This window comes from Balaenoptera ricei, chromosome 14, assembly GCF_028023285.1.
Source record: "Balaenoptera ricei isolate mBalRic1 chromosome 14, mBalRic1.hap2, whole genome shotgun sequence".
NCBI lineage: Eukaryota > Metazoa > Chordata > Mammalia > Artiodactyla > Balaenopteridae > Balaenoptera > Balaenoptera ricei.
Window position 1 is genome coordinate 73,335,567 of NC_082652.1, and position 21,449 is coordinate 73,357,015.

At 37.1% G+C, this 21,449-nt stretch overlaps 1 protein-coding gene across 1 annotated transcript in view; it reads left to right on the plus strand.

Moving 5' to 3' along the window:
- DCC (DCC netrin 1 receptor) overlaps nt 1-21,449 on the plus strand; it is a 1,173,736-nt gene that overhangs the window by 1,115,969 nt on the left and 36,318 nt on the right. The window contains exon 31 of the mRNA XM_059893793.1: nt 4,982-5,194. Within this exon, the coding sequence (XP_059749776.1) occupies nt 4,982-5,194 (213 nt within the window). The remainder of the gene's footprint in view (nt 1-4,981; nt 5,195-21,449) is intronic.

A 21,449-nucleotide genomic window follows, 5' to 3' on the forward strand; every position in this document is an offset into this window, starting at 1 on the left:
CTATCGTGGCCTCTCTTGTTGTGGAGCACAGGCTCCAGACGCACAGGCTCAGTAGTTGTGGCTCACGGGCCTAGTTGCTCCGCGGCATGTGGGATCTTCCCAGACCAGGGCTTGAACCCGTGTCCCCTGCATTAGCAGGCAGATTCTCAACCACTGTGCCACCAGGGAAGCCCCAATCTTTTCCATTTTTAAAAGCATCATCTCCTTTGGAAAATCCAGCATCCCATTTACTCTTTGATTCCAAAAGTTAAATTTCAATGAAAAAAAAAACAATAAATGAGCTAGTATAAAATTTGTTTTCATCTGTGGTTAAGGACCACAGATTTGTTTATATCTGTGATTAGTCTCATGGACCACTCTGGTGCAAAATTTTGATTGTGGGGAGGCTGTGCATATCTGGGATCAGAGGGTAAATCTCTGTATGTTCCACTCAGTTTTGCTATAAACCTAAAAACTGCTCTAAAAAGTAAGGTCTATTAGAAAGAAAGAAAGAAAAAAAAGAGAGAGAGAGAAGGAAGGGAGGGAGGGAGGGAGGGAGGGAAGAAGGAAGGGAGAAAAATTTAGTCTCCTTAATAGATTTTTTATTTTGTTAATTTATTTAAAAGTAAGGATTATTAAATAAATTTAATTATGTAACTATTACATAATATATAATACAAACATAAAGTAGATAATGTAACTATTATAGAAAGTTATGCAAATAAAAGATTCTTAACAGAATTCTTAGTTTAATAATTCTTGACTCTCATCTAAAATCAAAAGGCATAGGCATTCTATTCCTGGCCAAGATTTCACATGTTTTAAAAATATATACTCAGTCATTCTTCAAGTATTTTTTGACCAAAGCTATGTGCAATGCAAAAGGTATAGGAACTAATATGTGTTTCCAAGTGCTTGCTTAGAAAAGAAAAAAAACAATGCATCCTCTTTTCTAGGAAACTAAATATTCTCTAAATCACTGTCACAAACAGTTAACTTCCAGTCATTCAGTATCGGTTTCTAAATGCCTTGGAGAACACTAAACATCCCTGTTCTCTCTCAAGCAGAAAACATGTCATGTCTCTGGCTGGAGATGTCTTATTAGTCACCTTGAAAAACAGCGAAAGGCACACATAGGAAAAGAAGCATTTGACTGTGTGAAATGGGGCAACTCTCCTTCCTCAAAAGTTATCAGAAAGACCTTTGACTTTGAGAGATGAATTACTAAAACTCTGCCCCCAAAGACTGCTGCTTTCTGAAGACACAAATAAAGCTGAATTTCTCCCCTCCCATAAGGAAAGGAAAGATATAGGATAAAGTACATTTGCATAACACATATTTGGTGATCCATGGATAAAGCTTTATATAGTCGTGATGGACAAATCTTTCCTCTTCCTACTAATGCACTGCAGTTCTGCTCTTAGCCTCAATAGGCAAAGTAACTGGCCTTTGGGGAACAAGGAAAAGTGCTATATTTTGAAAACTTCAAATAATCATCTTGAGGTCTCATTTCTACAAATCAGTATAAAATCAGTGCCCCCATTTCCTCATCTTTGAAACAGGTACTAGAGAAGAGTAGATGATTTCCACTATTGTTTTCAGTGTTGGCATGGTCTTAGTGAGAAAGCTGGTCAACTTTATCCATGTTATTTTTCTGCCCCGCCTCTCCGCCAAATTGGAAATCAATTAACAAATGGAACTTGCCCTAAATAAAATCAGCACAGTAGAGTTCATGAATTTTTCTCTAGGGTCTTTAAAAAAAAATCCGAACTGTGAGGAATTGGGGTTACTTAGGATTATTGCATGATGTTGTTCTTCTGAGATTAATGAGTGAATCTGGTTCCTAGAAATGTTCGAGTCTTGAAGTGTCTTTGCTTAGAGTTATTAGTGTGCTGTATTTCTTTCAAATATTGCAATTTTCGATGGAAGAAAAATCCTCATTTCCATTTTTGCAATATTTTTGCCAGTTATTCCATAGCAATTATTTATGTGTTGAGATTAATTATTATAAAGTGCCTTGAGATTTGACTCTGCTGTGTAATTGTATGCTATTTGTACAATGAATTCCTACTATTTCATCATTTGAAAAGGAGTGCCTTGCCAGTACATATTTGATTCTCACTTTAGTCTCTGAATTGCAGGGAAGCTGCACTCCGTGGGCGAAAGGAGGTTTTCTTTGCTTTTAGAGCTCTTAGTACAGCTAAATGTCATGTCACGGAGCAAATCTGTTTCACATAGGTGTCCTGAAGCTGGCCAAACGGGCTCTGAAATGAGAGCTTTTCCAGTGGAGCAGTTGCTATTGTGTTTGTCTGAGAATTTTTTCACTGCCTTAGATGTCAGCCATTTCTAAAAGGCATTTTTTTTTTTTTTGGCTCTATGTAAAATATAAGCATTATGAATTGTCTATGGAAAACCTGTACCTTGTCCATTGTATTAGGTATTAAGCAAAATGAACGTTTTGAACCAAACAAAAACAGTCCCTTATGCATTACTGATACATTCAGTGTTGAGGCTGGACCCTCCCATTCCACCCAGCACATTGCATTAGGCACGTTCCTTTTCACTATGTGGTACTAAGTATTGATTTTGCTAAAGAGCTGGTCCATTGGTATCAGGCCACCATTACTTCTCTCAAAGTCAAGAACCGCACTGTGATGTTCCCAGTGGGAATCATGGTGGCGAACTGAAAACTTGGGAATGGAGGACTAGGCATGCACAGCATTTTTATTTTCAAATATGCTGAAGAGAAGAAAACTGGGAGCACCCCCCCCCCTAAAATTCACTGAAGTCAACAGAATTCATGTGAAGCCTGAGGTTTGGAAGTAACTAAATTTTAGAAGACTAAAAAAATTGCATGTAAGTGTTACTAAACCTATGATCACAATAATATTTTAACTTAGATCTCTTTGATTTCAAAAATGTAGAAGAAATAGAAAAAGAAAATATGAAGGAAGGAATGAAGAAAAGAAAGACATCACAAAACATTATTATTTCTGTAATAACTAAAGCAGTTTTCAAAATATGATATGGATTTACTGCAGTCCATCTTCAGTAGAGAGAATTACAGCAGATTTCTGAGGAAAATTGTGAACTTTCTTTTCTTGGAGAGGCATTTTTAATGTGATGATATGGACCCTTTAGTAAAAACCAGCCCTTTGGTAATAAAGAAGGACCTCGTTGTAGGTTCCTACAGCTTCTTCTCTCTGATCTAGATCAGAGAGATACTGTATTTTTATTTGGACAACTGACCGTTGGTCATTTGTTCCTTTAGACTAAATATGAATCTAGAGTAAAACCTCCATAATTTTCTTTGTTTCTAAAACTATACTCTCAACCACCTAATTACACCATCTTGATTGAACACACATGTTCCTCTTTCCCTTTACATTCTTAAAAGCAGTTTAGCTCCATATACCACCTACCTGAAGCCCCCATTCCCTTTTGCCTTAGAGAACCAACATCACCAAAGATTTGCCTTAATGTTTTCCTTGCAGCCCCGCACTTTAACCTTGAGATTGTACCTGCATGTGTTTCTCCTCTCCATCTTTGATAGGACTTCCTAGCCTAAAGATAAGGTACTTCTCTTCAAACGGCCCTTGCCCTCAGAGTTCTATCCAGTTTGATGGATTACACTTTCCATATTTGAAGAAATCTTTAATCAAGTCTTTGCCCGTTTTCTGGTTCCATTTGTTATGTGACTGCATCTGTCCTCGGCCAACCCTGTATCTCCTCATCTCCATCTTTGAATGGGGTAAGCCTGAAGACCGCTCAGTGACCCAGAGGACCTCTAACCCTTTCTGAATATAGACAAATGAGTTTTAATATCAAATACCCTCTGCTGGCACATTTCACTTTTGCATATCTTTAATATGATATCTTGATCTTTTGTATCTTTAATCTCCACCCCTTTCAGCATTATCAGATTTTCTATCTCCTCTGCCCTTTGCTGACCTCACTGAGCCTCCCAGAGAGGTGTCTCAAAATTATCTCACAAACTAATTATCTTGAAATATTTCCTGCATAGAAATTCTCTTTCAAAAGTGAGAGATTATCTTCTATCACTGTATTTTTTCCACTTTACCCAATAGCACTTTTTTAAGAAATAAGTCATCAGAAATACTCTTCTTTCATCCACACTGATACCTACTATGCAGCTCTGTTCATTTTCAATTTGACTGGGATCTGTTGACTCTGAATTTGAATGAATAAAGTCAAATCACAGCCTCCTTAGCATGATAAACAGTATTTTAGTCAAACTAAACTGTGTTCTCTGGAGAAAGAGTGTGTTTCCACATGCAAAACTGTCCAGATAGCCAAAGGCTGTCACAAACGGCTGTGTGAAACCTCTTCAACCATAGTAATCTGACTGAAAATTACAATGTTTGCTACCAAAGAGGAAAAATTGCAATTCTGCATTCAGACAACTTGTTTCAGCAGATTCATCTCTCATATAACTTCTTAGCTGGATGTGCTTCTATTTTGTTATGGAAGATAATGATAATGGTTATTATTCGTATCATTTTATTAGCAATGCCTTGAGCACTCGGTAACTCTGATTTGTCTGACAGTTGACATGGCATGTTTAAAAAAATTGGCATATTGGCTGGTGGATAATAATGCAGCTGTAGCCGGGTTTGGTACATTGAATTTCACTGACATTGCTACTTATGAAAGGAGAAATAACTCTTTTTTTCTCGCTTTTTCACTTATGATTGCAGGGCCCAGACAATTCAGGCAATACAGTCAATGCCGTGCATATTTTACTACTCTCCCTGGAAGATAGAGCCCTGTCCTACTGGGTCTATTTCTACTATTTAAAGGGGCAGTGTTATCATATCCCTTAAATATATGAGGGTAGAGGGGTGGAATGTTCTCAACGTGAAGAATGGATTAGTCAGATCCTGGCATAACTCTCTGAACTGCTCCAGGGCCCCTTCAGGTGACTTAGGGAAAGCCCACTTTGTCGCGGATTATGAATGGCTTTTTTTCTTCTCCATTGCAGCAGTGAGCGAAGGACCGGCCACCCAACAGCCGCCCATGTTGCCCCCAGCACAGCCTGAGCATCCCAGCGGTGAGGATGCGCCCAGCAGAACCATCCCCACGGCCTGTGTTCGACCAACTCATCCACTTCGCAGCTTCGCCAACCCTTTGCTACCTCCACCGATGAGTGCAATAGAACCGAAAGTCCCTTATACACCGCTTTTGTCTCAGTCAGGTAAGTGCCCATTTGTTTACACTTAAAAGCTTTGTTATCCCTGGTGGCTCCACGTAAGTACAGGAGGGTTCCGAGAAGGCCTGGACGTAATGTATCTTTTTTGACATTGATTATGTGCTCAGTGTGCACGTGTCTTTCACTGATGTTTGTGGTGCAGCTTTTAAGTATTTGCCTTACAAGCAACTGGCTGGTTGTAGGCGCCTTTCATTCCTTTGGAAAGTTGTTCATTGATCCTGAATGTCAGTCCAGTACTTTTAATATGTGCTATAGGTATGCCCACTAGAGAATACTGGAAAAGTTCTTCTGTCTGCCACATGAGTTGTAGGATTTAAAGCTAGACTCCAAGACTAGAGTAAAAGGTACAGAAGTCTGCAAAATCACTTTTTAGAGAAATGCATGTAAATCTCATAATTCTGCTTTGTTCTTTTCATTAGTCATCTTGCAGGGGTTCTTATTTTAGAGTTTCAAGGCCAGAAAGGCATATCAGACCAGTGTAGCGTCTAACTTCCTAATTTTAGAAATAGAGAAACCAAAACTTAGATAGATAGGAAGTAACATCTCTATGTTTCCTTTCTAAGAAAGTCAAATGGCAGAGAGGAGAACCAGAGTCCCTAATTCCCAGTGCAGTGTTCATTTTATTACCTTAGCTGGTATCCAGTGAGGCTGAACCGGAGCTTCTTTTCGTTTCTGTTAGGGGTTAGGGAGATGAAGGGGGCACAGAGAGGGACAAAGGAAGAAGAAGAAGGAGGAGAAGGAGGAGGAAGAGGGAGAGGAGACGAGGAACAAATAGATAGGATGAAATATAGGTCAGTAGCTAGATAAGTAGATACATAAAGAACTACATAGTGCTCAAAATTATTTGGAATATTGGCATCATTCTTAGGTTAAAGTGCAGGGCTGCAAGGACAACATGAAGGCAAATCTTTGGTGATGTTGGTTCTCTAAGGCAAAAGGGAATGGGGGCTTCAGGTAGATTATATAAGGAGTTCTCTGCCACATTTCACCAGGGTTGGTCTGGTGACCAAAGAATGCAACGGAAGTGATAGTATGTCACTTCCAAAATTAGGAATAAGCTAGTAATGTTCAATGGTTCCAAGTAAATAGAGATGCCCCCTTAATAGACACAGGCAGCTGGATGGACCAATCGGCCACTGTGCAAATACATTTGAGTTAGTTTCTGTTACTCAGATCCATACCCACAGCGATTTTAGTCACTGCATTAGTATGTAAACCTCACAGTGACTGCTTAAACTAGGAAAAATAAGACTGCAATTATGAATCTTAAATTTATATTAACGTTAAGACTATATCTTGTTCCTGGCATCAAATTAATCGATTTGTGTGAATCACCGCTGGTGTTCTCACCATTCATGTAGTGTCTCATATGGATGCTCGGCTACAGGAGGGATGTGGGACTCCATCCCTTGAGATGCACGCTGCATGTTGTGCCTGGGCAGGATGGGGTCTTCTCTGACACATAGGCTCACTGCAGGTCATGACTTCATTTCACAGGAGACGGCTCTTCTAGCCAAAAAGAAGCCCACACTAGGATTTAAAGCAAGTCTATATTGTCCAAACCCTTCTCCCACTCCCCACGTATATATCCCACATACACATGATGAGGAGAATCTGCTACTTGGTATTGCCCCAAAGCTATGAGGTCTTTGCTAGTTGAAACAGGGACAATTTGAAGCAAGAAAATTTATTTCATGAAATTCCTGTGTCAAGAGCATGCTGCCTGGTGATTTCTGGCTACACTCAGTTTCCCGCTGAAATACCAACCAAGGGAAATGATCTTGGAGGAGACATATTCAGGATAGACGGCAGGTTAATTGCAACTACTACTAATAACTAACCTTTACTGAACATGTGCTATGTGACCTGCATGCTTCTGAAGACTTGTAGTATGGCATATGATCCTCAAAACTTTGTGAGGTTGCTACTTTCTTAACCCCATTTCATGGATAAGGAAATTGTGACACAGAGCATCTAAGTAGCATATTTAAGTCTACACAGCTAGGGAGTGGTGCATCTTTTCCCACCTTTCTTTAACTGCAGAAAGCATGGGTTCTGAACTTTTAGGAACTCATTTGTAACTCTTAGTTTATGTCTAGCTCATTTAATGACAAAAACAAAGATAATCTTTTAAAGCCTATTAAATTAAATCATTCTAAAACTGATAAAAAGAAAAAATGTGAAACATCTGAAATAATTTTGAGTTGGGCAATACCATTTTCTCACAAGGCTTCTTCCCTCACATTTTAATAAGGAAAGATGAGAATTTTATCAAAAGCTTTTTCTGCACCTATTGAGATGATCATACGGTTTTTATTCTTCAATTTGTTACTGTGGTGTATCGCACTGATTGATTTGTGGGTATGAAAAATCCTTGCATCCCTGGGATAAATCCTACTTGATCGTGGTGTGTGATACTTTTAATGTATTGTTGGATTCAATTTGCTAGTATTTTGTTGAGGATTTTTGAATCTATATTCATCAGTGATATTGGCCTGTAATTTTCTTTTTTGTGTGTTATCTTTGTCTGATTTTGGTATCAGGGTGATGCTGGCCTCATAGAGTGAGTTCGGAAGTGTTCCTTCCTCTGCAATTTTTTTGGAATAGTTTCGGAAGGATAAGTGTTAACTTCTCTAAATGTTTGGTAGAATTCACTTGTGAAGCCATCTGGTCCTGGACTTTTGCTTGTTGAGAGTTTTTTAATTACTGATTCAATTTCAGTACTTGTAATTGGTCTGTTCACATTTTCTATTTCTTCCTGGTTCAGTCTTGGGAGATTGTACCTTTCTGAGAATTTGTCCATTTCTTCTAGAGATGTTTAACTATTTTATACTGAGAATACCAATTTTATAACACCAAGAAACTAAAGTGCTATAGTACTTTATACTGTTGACTATTCTCTTTATTTGGAAGTAAAGGTCTTTTTTTTGAGGAACTATGTAATACAGAGAAAAAAGACGGAAATGATATTCAAAAGTCCATTTTAAATGAAAATTTTGCTGTGGCAGTAATATTTGGTTTGGAACACAAGGTTTGGATATCAACCCATGCTTCAAGTGATCTATAATAACAAAAAATGACCCCAAAATGACCCAATGATCCTAATTTTAGAAAGAACATCTAATAATAGGCAGAACAAAGCACTTACCTTTATTATTTACTAGTTATTGTTTTCTTCTAGTTACAGTAAAACTGAAGCTGCCTTAAACAAAATCTGGCACAATGTAGCATAAATGAGTGTATTATATCTTTAAAAGATGGAGAGTTTGTTCTTCTCTCTCTACACCTATTCTCTCAAATAATAAGCATATTTGAAGAACCGTTCTCTGTTCTAACGTCATGTGGGCAAGATCTCATTTTCTTTTATTTCCATTGCACGTTTATAAGTCTTCTTTTGTTTTAATGTTGTTCTTGTTTTTAGTGGAACTATTTCTTACAAACTATCTTTTCTTTCAGATTTTCCAATATCTCTGGCTTGCATTATGGGGGTTGATTTTATTTTTTTCATAGTAAATACCATCCTCCCCCACTAACCTGAAACACACCCCACTATCACTTGGGAATTATTAAATGCCTTTCCCTTTTTGTTTCTCCATTGTCTCCCTGTGGTTCCTGTTCATTTCATAACGCCCTACCTCATGATTTTCAAATAAGTTCTCCCTGCATTGCTCCTGACACATGGTAAATAGTATGCTTTTAAGAAAGGGCTGATGTTTACCTATTCTAATAGAAAAAGAAAATTAGCAGACTGACAAATGTATTAGCTGTGACATTAACTACTTGCTTCTTAGTCTAAAAGATGAAATATTTAGAGCTTTCGACAAATTTTAATTCTAAGAAAATCATTACTGTAGTCAAGCTGATTGATGAAGTAAAGTCATTCTCTTGTTGGCTTAAAAAAATACCTCAAATAATTTTACTCTGGGTTTCACAATAAAGGACTGTGTAATTACTAATGAATTTATCTTTACTTACCACAAGTAATTACTTTAGAATATGGTGACGTGAGGCATCACTGTAATTTTTAAAGATCACGCCCAACGAGAAGCTCCTTCTGGTTTGAAACCATTTAAATTAGCATCAGTGAACAAGTTCTTTCCCTCCTCAAATTCCTGTGTGGTTTTTCTTGGGCAACATTATCGATCTGTGCCTCAGTTTGCCTTCCAAAAAGGCATGCGAAGCTATGTTTGCAGCAGTTTTATATGAGGTAGAGGGCACCACATAATACGCAGTAATTACTTCCATGGAGTTGCAGAGAATTTTGCAGTATTTCTCTAGTAAATGGTAATTAGAAAATCATCTTGTCATAACGAGTGACATTCTACCTACCTGAAAACACAGATTCATTCCTTCATTTATTTTTTCCTTCCACAGTTAGAAATTTAGCTTACTAGACTCTAGGGTGTTTTATGGTATTTCTTAGAATTTCATCATCACCTCGTGATAAAGTGGTTCCATTTCTTAATGCTTCATCTCTGTGTGGTCTTTACACATATCAGGGAGGCTACACATACTGCACTTTGCAAATCACAGATGTGAACATATAAGTGATTTGGCTCAGTCCCCTTTCAGATTAAATAGAAAATGTTTGATAAGAGTGTTGGGTTTATGGCATTATGACATAAATTCTACAAAGGGCCAAGATAGGCTGTTTTTTTTGTTTTTTTTGTTTTTCTTCTCTAGTGAAAATTCCTTTTAGCTGTGAACTGATCAGCTGCACTTTAAATGAACCTGGATTAGGAGACCATTTGTCTTCTGAGGCTGTAATTCTAAAGGGAAAGAAAATGTGACCTCTTAAATAGTGACTTTTATATCATAGTGCTGTTTTACAACATTAGCCCCCCTGGAGTTCTTGCATCTTTGTAAAGCTGCATACGTGCTGTATTGTCCTCCATTTACACATTGCATTTCTACATATTTTTATTTATAAAAGCAAAAATCTAGAACATCCTGATCTTTTCAGTCTTCTAGGGATCAATATGTCAGTGGGCATGACAAGACCAAAACTCACTTCATTGTACTGCAAAATTGAGTTTGATTTTCCTTCTACAAATTGTGGCATGTGCTTCAATTTGTCTGAGAACTGAGGACAAGGAGTGGGTGGAGGTGGCTGACAGTGGACAGAAAAGGCATTTGATTTATATTTTATGGCTGGTTGGGAAATCATGTCTTCCTGCTATAACCTGATCTTTCTGGCAGGCCTCATTCAGTAAATATACTATCACACAAAACTGCCAATAAATTACTATAATACATTAATACAATTCCTTTCCCTGAGTCACCTGTAGTCCACCGTTGGGGGTGTTCATCAGGATTCCACCTGAGTATTCCATTCTGCTGAAATGAGTCACAGGCAGAGGTCAGACATCCTTTAGCAGGTGGAACAAGAGGGTCACTTTTCAGGCCAGTCAGATCAAATAAATCACTGGCACAGTTAAGTAGGAGAGATGTGTTGATTTGATGTTTTTGGAGCCAGTACTACCAATCAGTTTCAGAGTGGAAAATTACACTGCCGCCTTCATATTTCATCTTATATGTGTAGGCTCATCTCCGTGTGTGTGTTTGGTTTTTTGTTTGGGGTTTTTTTGTTGTGGTTGTTTTTTTGGTAGGTACCACCTTGAAACTGTCTTGTCCTCATTCCCAACAGATCATTTTTTTAATAGATGAAATTTGATTTGATTTGGTCTAGTCATTCTAAATGATTCCTTGGTAAATGTAATTAAGTCAAGTTTGCTTTATACATCACCAATATTTGTGACTCTGGAACCTAGTTGGTGTTTTAATAAAATACTATTTCCTTTAGTATGGTGTTCCAGTATTTAAATAGAAAAAATCTCTGCTAACTGCCTCAAAGAGAGGGAAACCATTTCTAGAGGACACTTTATGAGTAAGCCATGTGACTGGTACCTCACTTATAAATGACAAAACTGAAGCCTAAAAAGGTTAAGCAGCTTGCCCAAGGTCAACAATTGAGCTAATGGCCAAGTTTAAAGAATTCAGAGAAATAGAACGCTGAAGAAAATTAAAGGATTTTAGTTAGCTTTTTGTGCTATGAGTAGTTATTATTAGATTGACTTTTTCCCTACAAGCAGGCTTCTAGGATGATTCTAGTTATTAAATATCACTCAGAAAGAATTGTTTTATAGCAGGGAGGTTGAGTTATTTAGCTTAGTGTCTGAGTAAATGTTTTATTGCTTTATGTAAGCTAGTCAGAGGAAAGGAGTTACAGCAAGATAGTAACTAGACAGGAGCTCCAGAATAGCTCCTATCAAACTCACCTGTCCAACCTGCCGGATCCCTCTACAGGAGGGCAAGGAGCCAGGGAACTGACATCTGTTGCTTTCAGCACCATGCACCATGGATGGCCAGGGCTTTGGAGTCCAATAATAAAATTAAGATGAGCAGAAGGAAGTGTAAAACAAAGATAAAAGTTAACGCATATGAGAATATTACTCAGATTGTGGCTTAGAACATGTGAAGGTCAATGAGAGTGAAAAAGGAATGGCTGTTACTTTCTAGAATTGCAAAAAGCTGTTGGGAAGAGGGAGTGAATGAGCACCATTGAGTCAAAATTTGAGTCCTTTTGATCAAATTTTTATGCAATTAAAAAAACAAGGGAAAATATTGTACCAAGAATTGCTAGATCATAAATAAAAATTGAGGCTAATTATCAAATTTATACAATTATGCTCTAGGGTTAAAGTATTGCATTGCTATCTAGATAATCATAGAGAAAATGAAAACAAATCTATTTTCAGAACTTTGTTGCCTAGTAGACTATATAATTTGAAACATATAATCTAAGAAGAATGTCCTTGGATTATACTGGGGAGTGGTGGCCTTGTGGGTGACAGAGAATGATGAGCGAAAGGGTGAGGAATAGGTTGTTTTCAAGGCAGCAATGATTCCTTTCACATATCCTATGAACCTGCTAGGTCACATGGTTAATTATCTCTATATAGATGTTGTTACTTGTGAAATATCTTGAGGATCATAGTACATTGGAGAAGAATAGCATCCCCTTTATTCCTAAAAAGAGGGAGTGAGGCTCAGTGCAAATAGAGTCCTGAGGACTAGTCCCTCCATTATGCCAGTTATGGAATTCTGCTCCCCTGAATCCTACTAATTCTAATCTGTGGAATTAGATAAACTTTCCTCTTCAAAGAGGAATAAAACGTGAAATTCTAGCAATCTTAATTACTGCATAAATAAGGGTGGACGTTCTCTCTGTATTTCTTCTTTGCTTTGTGAAAGAGTATAAGAGAAAGGTTTTCCTTTGAGTACAGATTCTGAGCTGCACACTGTGCATCTTAAGTCTTCTAAGCATTTGACAGAGCTCCTTATGGTTCATCAATGTGTGTCAGATTCCAGTTGCTTTCTTTGGGAACAGGGGAAATTTTGAAACAGACAAAAAGTGTTCACATAAGCCTCTGTGTTAATGGATTATTGAAAATGTGTTGTGAAAGATCTAACACACTGAAACAATCTCTGTGATTAAAAGTGAGAATTTAACCATCAGTGAACAATTTCTGAAGATATGACCTGTATCTAAGAGAATGTGTAAAAACCACTTAAAGATCCTACTTCTTCTGAATGTTTATAACTTTTATCTTATTGGCAGGGACTTAATGGGAAATTCAAGTGCCATGTTAAACATCTTCCTAGAGTAGACTTTCATCTTAGGCTTGCAGAGGATTGATGTTCTTATTGCCAGAATCTCTTTATTTACCATAATATCAAAGCTCTCAGAGGAGAATGCCTTTATCTTTTGTGGTGAAAGGGATTCCAACAATTTTTTTTTAATTTGATGCAAAACAACAATCATGTTTTGCCCATTTGATTTGATGGTACTTATAGCAACTGCTCTTTTCACATCTACTCCAAATTGCCCTTCTTAAATATTCTTCTTTCAAATTTCCCATCCTCTTACCCAGTTGTTTGTATCTTTTTACTCCTGTGGTCACCTGAGTCATGATTTTTTATAGAAACAGCATATTTCAGACTACAGTAATGTGTTTACCTAGTTTACCTTTAAAGTCTGAGATTGTTGGTTTAATCTTTGGGTTCGGTAGGTGCTGCATTTAAAATTATAGTTATTCGTTTTCTTCTTGGCTCCTCTCTCGAGTGGTACCACAGTTAGTTAATAGAAACAGAATGCTTTGGGCACACAAGTCTGAGCTGATGCCTGCCATGGTGCAGGACTAAAGGCAGGAAGGTGCCATGTAATGAGAATTTGGCCAGTCTTCCTGTTCTCTTTGGCAGGAGCAAAGTGTGACTGAAAGAGGACTTACAGGAGGAAAATAATAAAACTCCACTAGGACTCAGCTCCCCTATTCATTGGGTAGGTTGGCCTTGAATAAGTCATTTAACCTCTGTGCTTCCATTTTCCACAACTATAAATGGGGAGAATAAAATCTAGCCTGGAAAGAGTTTCATTTTCCTAAGGGAGTCAAAGCATGTAAACATGAATGATTCTAGTTAAAGATGTTAGCCCTGAATCCAGGAGCTTCTAATTTGATATAATCTGGAGAACACATTGCCTTATAAATTGGGCCCAGTGAAGTTTCCAATGCCCTATAATAAGAAACAGTGGCATCATTTGGAAGGGGGTTTAAAAGTACATTTTAATGGTTCAATGGCTGGTGAAACAAGATCTAACTCCTGAAGGTTGTATTTCACCACGAGTATGTGCACCAGAGAAGGGGCAGCCAATGAAATGGGCCCTTGCTTGGAAGACAGAATGGTTTTGAGCAGAGAATTTCAGAACATCTGCTCAGAGCTGTCTGAATATCATTTCTTAAGTCTAGAGAGAAGCATAGCCTCTTTCAATTAAACAGGTCTTGCCCTTAAATCATAAATCCATCCAGCAGCCGGGAAGCTATTTCCCACCAGCCCCTTTAAATAACCAAACTGCTTTAGATAGCATTCCCCCTCCAATTTCTTAATCTGTCTCTCCACCCATTGTTACGAATGTCTGTTCCTCAAGCCACTAAGGATTTATGTCCAGTATATGTACAGATTTGGTGGTATGGTGCTTGACTTCCTCTCACTTATAAACAATGCATCTCCTGAATAGCTTCTCATGATGAACCAATGTAATGTGAATTAAGCCTTTGGAATTTCCAAGGTCCCATCTCTCACTTCCAGCTTAGCCTGCAAAGAGAATAGCAGGGCAAAGAAGAATAAGAAGTGAGGACCCAAAAGTGAGCTGCTGAAAGTGGGAAAAAGGATATTTCTCATCAAACACATGTAAAATATTACTGACACCTTCATCTTCTCAATTACAAATAATATATATGTTCTTTTTTAAGTGTTTTTAATTGAAGTATAGTTGATTTACAATGTTGTGTTTATTTCTGCTGCACAGCAAAGTGATTCAGTTATACATATATATACATTCTTTGTTATATTCTTTTCCGTTATGGTTTATCTCAGGATATTTACCCTATACAGTAGGACCTTGTTGTTTATCCATTTACAAATAATATATATGTTCTATTAATAATATTATAGTATGGCTCATTTCCAAATGTGATTTGAGATATAAATTTTTAATTCTAAACTCTCCATTAACATGACTATGTAAGCAGAGCTTCTTAAATCTTAGATGCCTAGGAATCACCTGCAGAGCTTACTAAAATGCAGGTTCTGATTCAGTGGACCCAAAAGAGGGCCTAAGAGTCTGCATTTCCAAGAAGATCCAGGTGATGCTGATTTTGCCCTTCTGTAGATCACATTTTGAGTAGTGACATTCTTAAACAGATCATGTGTTCTTCACCTGGAGTTCAGGGAAGAACTTGTGGGTTTAATAACTCTTTTGAAATTAAATTCACATTTGTGTGTGTGTGTGTGTGTGTATGTGTCTGTTTTTTCTATTTAGTGGGCTCATAGCTTTCATTAGAGTTCAAATGGTTCATGATGTGTAAATAAGTTAAGGACCACTTAAGCTGCCTTTTTGTCATTCACCCAGCATTTAGGCTCTGCTATGGAACATAAACACCAAAGTCTTTTTTTATTTTGCCTTGGTTTTGTTTGTTTGTTTTGCAAGACCAATTCCAAAATATCTTTTGCAGAGATAACCTTCCAGAATCTAAGGCCAAGAGCAGAACACTCTTGCCCTGCTCAGTGAAAAATTTAAGTTATTCATTTTCTTGTAGAAACACCAGGACCTTTGTGCACATTTTTCAATGCCTGAGGAGGGAATCAGTTAGATTAGTATTTATAAATGTCTTAAAAGAGGTCCCACTTCAGAAACTCTTATTTTTCTTGCCTAAATGAAAACTGATAGAGAAGGCCCACAACTCTCTAGGATAAATTTTCTCCAGAAGATGAGCTCCTGCGGGAAATGGAGATATGTTGTCACTTGAAAGGGCTCATCATAACCTATCCTTGGCGCCTGTGTTCTGGTGTGCAGTGGAGAGCACTTCCAGCAGAAACTGAATGATTACGTACACATTTCCCCAATGACTCATCATTCGATGTAAATTTCAGATTCAGCCAGTGTCACACCAAGATGAATAGCATCCGAAATCTGTAAAACATATTTTTAAAAACATTGCTTATGGTCGTGAGGGTAGGCGAACCTCTAAATAGCAGTAGTATAAATCACAGAGATAATTTTTAATGGGAAGTAATTGAATGTTCATTTGAAGAGTGAAGAAGTTAAGTTATATAATATCCTGAAAGATATCATCATAAATCATTTATTGGGTATAAACTAATTCTAAGGAGTAAATATGTGTCTGAGGAGGCTCGGTTGTAGTAAAGAGGGGGTAGGAGAGAGGAAGGTTTTTAAAGAAAAAGATCCTGTTTCTCCAATCAATGTTGGAGAAATTAAAATCTCTCTCCCTCCATCCTACTGTGTCTGTCTCTTTCGTTTTGTTTTTTGTTTGTTTGTTTTCTGGATCAGAGCTTCTGAATTTAAATGGAAACAGGTGCTACACAAGCACTTACCAGTACATGAGTACTTGAATTTGAGAAATCCCAGACCAGAGACAGGAACAATGTTAGAACATTGGAAAATACCTTGGAGAAAAGTGTATTAAAATGAATTTTCCTAGGTCTCTTGATGTTTTGAATATTTGAGTTTTCGGCTCAGAGGCCTCATCTAACCTCTTTCCTTGAGTTTGTGGGTTAGACAGATGGTGCAGGATCCAGTTCTTGGAAGCTGACCTGGAGCCCCTGTCTGCCAGGGGGAGGCCATCCCACCACGAAGGCGCCACCCTCTCTTCCTCCAGCTTCATTGTCTCCCAGATGCCACACAATCAGTACTTTCTCTAATTCTTTCCTGGGTTAAAGCTCATAAAAGCTCATAAAGCTCAAAAAGTTTCTCTATTTATTCTGTATGTAGTATGATTCTAATTAAATAGTTCACACTTACATGACTTTTCTTCTTACACCAACATGTAATATCATGATAGACACTCATTTTCAATATTCTTTAATGTAACAGTAAAGCTTAATACGTGCTGAGTCTCAATAGATCCTCCGGAAAAAGTGAACTGATCTAACCATGACGACGATGTTTGCAAACTTCATTAGTGATAATTACCAATAGTAAACACTTACCTATCACTTTACTGTCTCATTTAATCTTGACAAAAACACCGACAGTAATGTATTATTTCTCCCAGTTTACTCATGAGAAATTTTGGAATCAGAAAGGATAAAATAATTCATTCAATGCCACATTGTATTTAAATGGCAGGACAAGGGTTTGAACCTAGGACTTTCTGAAACCAAAGCCTACTTTTCTGAACAACTGTATTATAATGCATATACATAAAGGGGCAATGATTATGTGACTAGTAATGTCACAAATAATAAAACATTCAACCTATATTTTGGCATCTCCCTTAACCTGTAAATTTACACACTGCGATCCAGAGGTTTTCTGGTATTCTTCTATGATATTTATACCCGACACAATATTCTAGCTTATGCTTTCACAAAGGAAAAGAAAAATAGACTGTTTATTTCTGTGTTCTCTATATATTGTTTACATTTCCATTGGGTTTTTTTTATAATTTTTGAATTTTATTTATTTTTATATACAGCAGGTTCTTATTAGTCATCCATTTTATACACATCAGTGTATACATGTCAATCCCAATTGCCCAATTCAGCACACCACCATCCCCACCCACCCCCCGCCGTGGCTTTCCCCCCTTGGTGTCCATACGTTTGTTCTCTACATCTGTATCTCAATGTCTGCCCTGCAAACCGGTTCATCTGTACCATTTTTCTAGGATCCACATACATGCGTAAATATACGGTATTTGTTTTACTATTTCTTACTAACTTCACTCTGTAGGACAGTCTTTAGATCCATCCACGTCTCAACAAATGATTCAATTTTGTTCCTTATTAAGGCTGAGTAATATTCCATTGTATATATGTACCACATCTTCTTTATCCATTCATCTGTCAATGGGCATTTAGGTTGCTTCCATGACCTGGCTATTCTAAATAGTACTGCAGTGAACATTGAGGTGCATGTGTCTTTTTGAATTATGGTTTTCTCTGGGTATATGCCCAGTAGTGGGATTGCTGGATCATATGGTAATTCTATTTTTAGTTTTTTAAGGAACCTCCATACTGTTCTCAATAGTGGCTGTATCAATTTACATTCCCACCAACAGTGCAAGAGGGTTCCCTTTTCTCCACACCCTCTCCAGCATTTGTTGTTTGTAGATTTTCTGATGATGCCCATTCTAACTGGTGTGAGGTGATACCTCATTGTAGTTTTGATTTGCATTTCTCTAATAATTAGTGATGTTGAGCAGCTTTTCATGTGCTTCTTGGCCATCTGTATGTCTTCCTTGCAGAAATGTCTATTTAGGTTTTCTGCCCATTTTTGGATTGGGTTGTTTGTTTCTTTAATATTGAGCTGCATGAGCTGTTTATATATTTTGGAGATTAATCCTTGGTCCGCTGATTCATTTGCAGATATGTTCTCCCATTCTGAGGGTTGTCTTTTCATCTTGTTTTTGGTTTCCTTTGCTGTGCAAAAGCTTTCAAGCTTCATTAGGTCCCATTTGTTTATTTTTGTTTTTATTTCCATTACTCTAGGAGGTGGATCAAAAAAGTTCTTGCTGTGATTTATGTCAAAGAGTGTTCTTCCTATGTTTTCCTCTAAGAGTTTTATAGTGTCTGGTCTTACATTTAGGTCTGAAATCCATTTTGAGTTTATTTTTGTGTATGGTGTTCGGGAGTGTTCTAATTTCATTCTTTTACATGTAGCTGTCCAGTTTTCGCAGCACCACTTATTGAAGAGACTGTCTTTTCTCCATTGTATATCCTTGCCTCCTTTGTCATAGATTAGTTGACCACAGGTGCATGAGTTTATCTCTGGGCTTTCTATCCTGTTCCATTGATCTATATTTCTGTTTTTGTGCCAGTATGATATTGTCTTGATTACTGTGGCTTTGTAGTATAGTCTGAAGTCAGGGAGTCTGATTCCTCTAGCTCCGTTTTTTTTCCCTCAAGACTGCTTTGGCTATTCGGGGTCTTTTGTGTCTCCATACAAATTTTAAGATTTTTTTCTTCTAGTTCCATAAAAAATGCCATTGGTAATTTGATAGGGATTGCATTGAATCTTTAGATTGCTTTGGGTAGTATAGTCATTTTCACAATATTGATTCTTCCAATCCAAGAACATGGTATATCTCTCCATCTGTGGGTATCACCTTTAATTTCTTTCATCAGTGTCTTATTGTATTCTGCATACAGATCTTTTGTCTCCCTAGGTAGGTTTATTCCTAGGTATTTTATTCTTTTTGTTGCAATGGTAAATGGGGGTGTTTCCTTAATTTCCCTTTCAGATTTTTCATCATTAGTGTATAGGAATGCAAGAGATTTCTGTGCATTAATTTTGTATCCTGCAACTTTACCAAAATCATTGATTAGCTCTAGTAGTTTTCTGGTGGCATTTTTAGGATTCTCTATGTGTAGTATCATGTCATCTGCAAATAGTGACAGTTTTACTTCTTCTTTTCCTATTTATATTCCTTTTATTTCTTTTTCTTCTCTGATTGCCATGGCTAGGACTTCCAAAACTATGTTGAATAATAGTGGTGAGAGTGGACATCCTTATCTTGTTCCTGATCTTAGAGGAAATTCTTTCAGTTTTTCACCATTGAGAATGATGTTTGCTGTGGGTTTGTCGTATATTGCCTTTATTATGTTGAGGTAGGTCCCTCTATGCCCACTTTCTGGAGAGTGTTTATCATAAATCGGTGTTGAATTTTGTCAAAGCCTTTTTCTGCATCTATTGAGATGATCATGTGGTTTTTATTCTTCAATTTGTTAATATGGTGTATCACATTGATTGATTTGCATATATTAAGGAATCCTTGCATCCCTGAGATAAATCCCACTTGATCATGGTGTATGATCCTTTTAATGTGTTGTTGGATTCTGTTTGCTAGTATTTTGTTGAGGATTTTTGCATCTATATTCATCAGTGATATTGGTCTGTAACTTTCTTTTTTTGTAGTATCTTTGTCTGGTTTTGGTATCAGGGTGATGGTGGCCTCATAGAATGAGTTTGGGAGTTTTCCTCTGAATTTTTTTGCAAGAGTTTGAGAAGGATGGGTGTTAGCTCTTCTCTAAATGTTTGATAGAATTCACCTGTGAAGCCATCTGGTCCTGGACTTTTGTTTGTTGGAAGATTTTTAATCACAGTTTCAATTTCATTACTTGTGATTGGTCTGTTCATATTTTCTGTTTCTTCCTGGTTCAGTCTTGGAAGGTTATACCTTTCTAAGAATTTGTCCATTTCTTCCAGGTTGTCCAACTTATTGGCATAGAGTTTCTTGTAGTAGTCTCTTAGGATGCTTTGTGTTTCTGCAGCGTCTGTTGTAACTTCTCCTTTTTCATTTCTAGTTTTATTGACTTGAGTCCTCTTCCTCTTTTTCTTGATGAGTCTGGCTAATGGTTTATCAATATTGTTTATCTTCTCAAAGAACCAGCTTTTAGTTTTATTGATCTTTGCTATTGTTTTCTTTGTTTCTATTTCATTTATTTCTGCTCTGATCTTTATGATTTTCTTTCCTTCTCCTAACTTTGGGTTTTGTTTCATCTTCTTTCTCTAGTTCCTTTAGGTGTAATGTTAGATTGTTTATTTGAGATTTTTCTTGTTTCTTGAGGTAGGCTTGTATAGCTATAAACTTCCCTCTTAGAACTGCTTTTGCTGCATCCCATAGGTTTTGGATCATCGTGTTTTCATTGTCATGTTTCTCTAGGTATTTTTTGATTTCCTCTTTGATTTCTTCAGTGATCTCTTGGTTATTTAGTAACGTATTGTTTAGCCTCCATGTGTTTGTGTTTTTTTACATTTTTTTCTGTATAATTCATTTCTAATCTCATAGTGTTATGGTCAGAAAAGATGTTTGATATCATTTCAATTTTCTTAAATTTACTGAGGCTTGATTTGTGACCTAGGATGTGATCTATCCTGGAGAATGTTCTGTGCGCACTTGGGAAGAAAGTGTAATCTGCTGTTTCTGGATGGAATGTCCTATAAATATCAATTAAATCTATCTGGTCTATTGTGTCATTTAAAGCTTCTGTTTCGTTATTTATTTTCATTTTGGATGATCTGTCCATTGGTGTAAGTGTGATGTTAAAGTCTCCCACTATTATTCTGTTACTGTCGATTTCCTCTTGTATAGCTGTTAGCAGTTGCCTTATTTATTGAGGTGCTCCTATGTTGGGTGCATATATATTTATATTTTTTATATCTTCTTCTTGGATTGATCCCTTGATCATTATGTAGTGTCCTTCCTTGTCTCTTGTAACATTCTTTATTTTAAATCTATCTTATCTGATATGAGTATTGCTACTCCAGCTTTCTTTTTATTTCCATTTGCATGGAATATCTTTTTCCATCCCCTCACTTTCAGTCTGTATGTGTCCCTAGGTCTGAAGTGGGTCTGTTGTAGACAGAATATATATGGGTCTTGTTTTTGTACCCATTCATTGAGCCTGTATCTTTTGGTTGGAGCATTTAATCCATTCACGTTTAAGGTTATTATCGATATATATGTGTCTGTTACCATTTTCTTAATTGTTTTAGGTTTATTTTTGTAGGTCCTTTTCTTCTCTTGTGTTTCCTATTTAGGGAAGTTCCTTTAGCATTTGTTGTAGAGCTTGTTTTGTGGTGCTGAATTCTCTTAGGTTTTGCTTGTCTGTAAAGCTTTTGATTTCTCCATCAAATCTGAATGAGATCCTTGCCAGG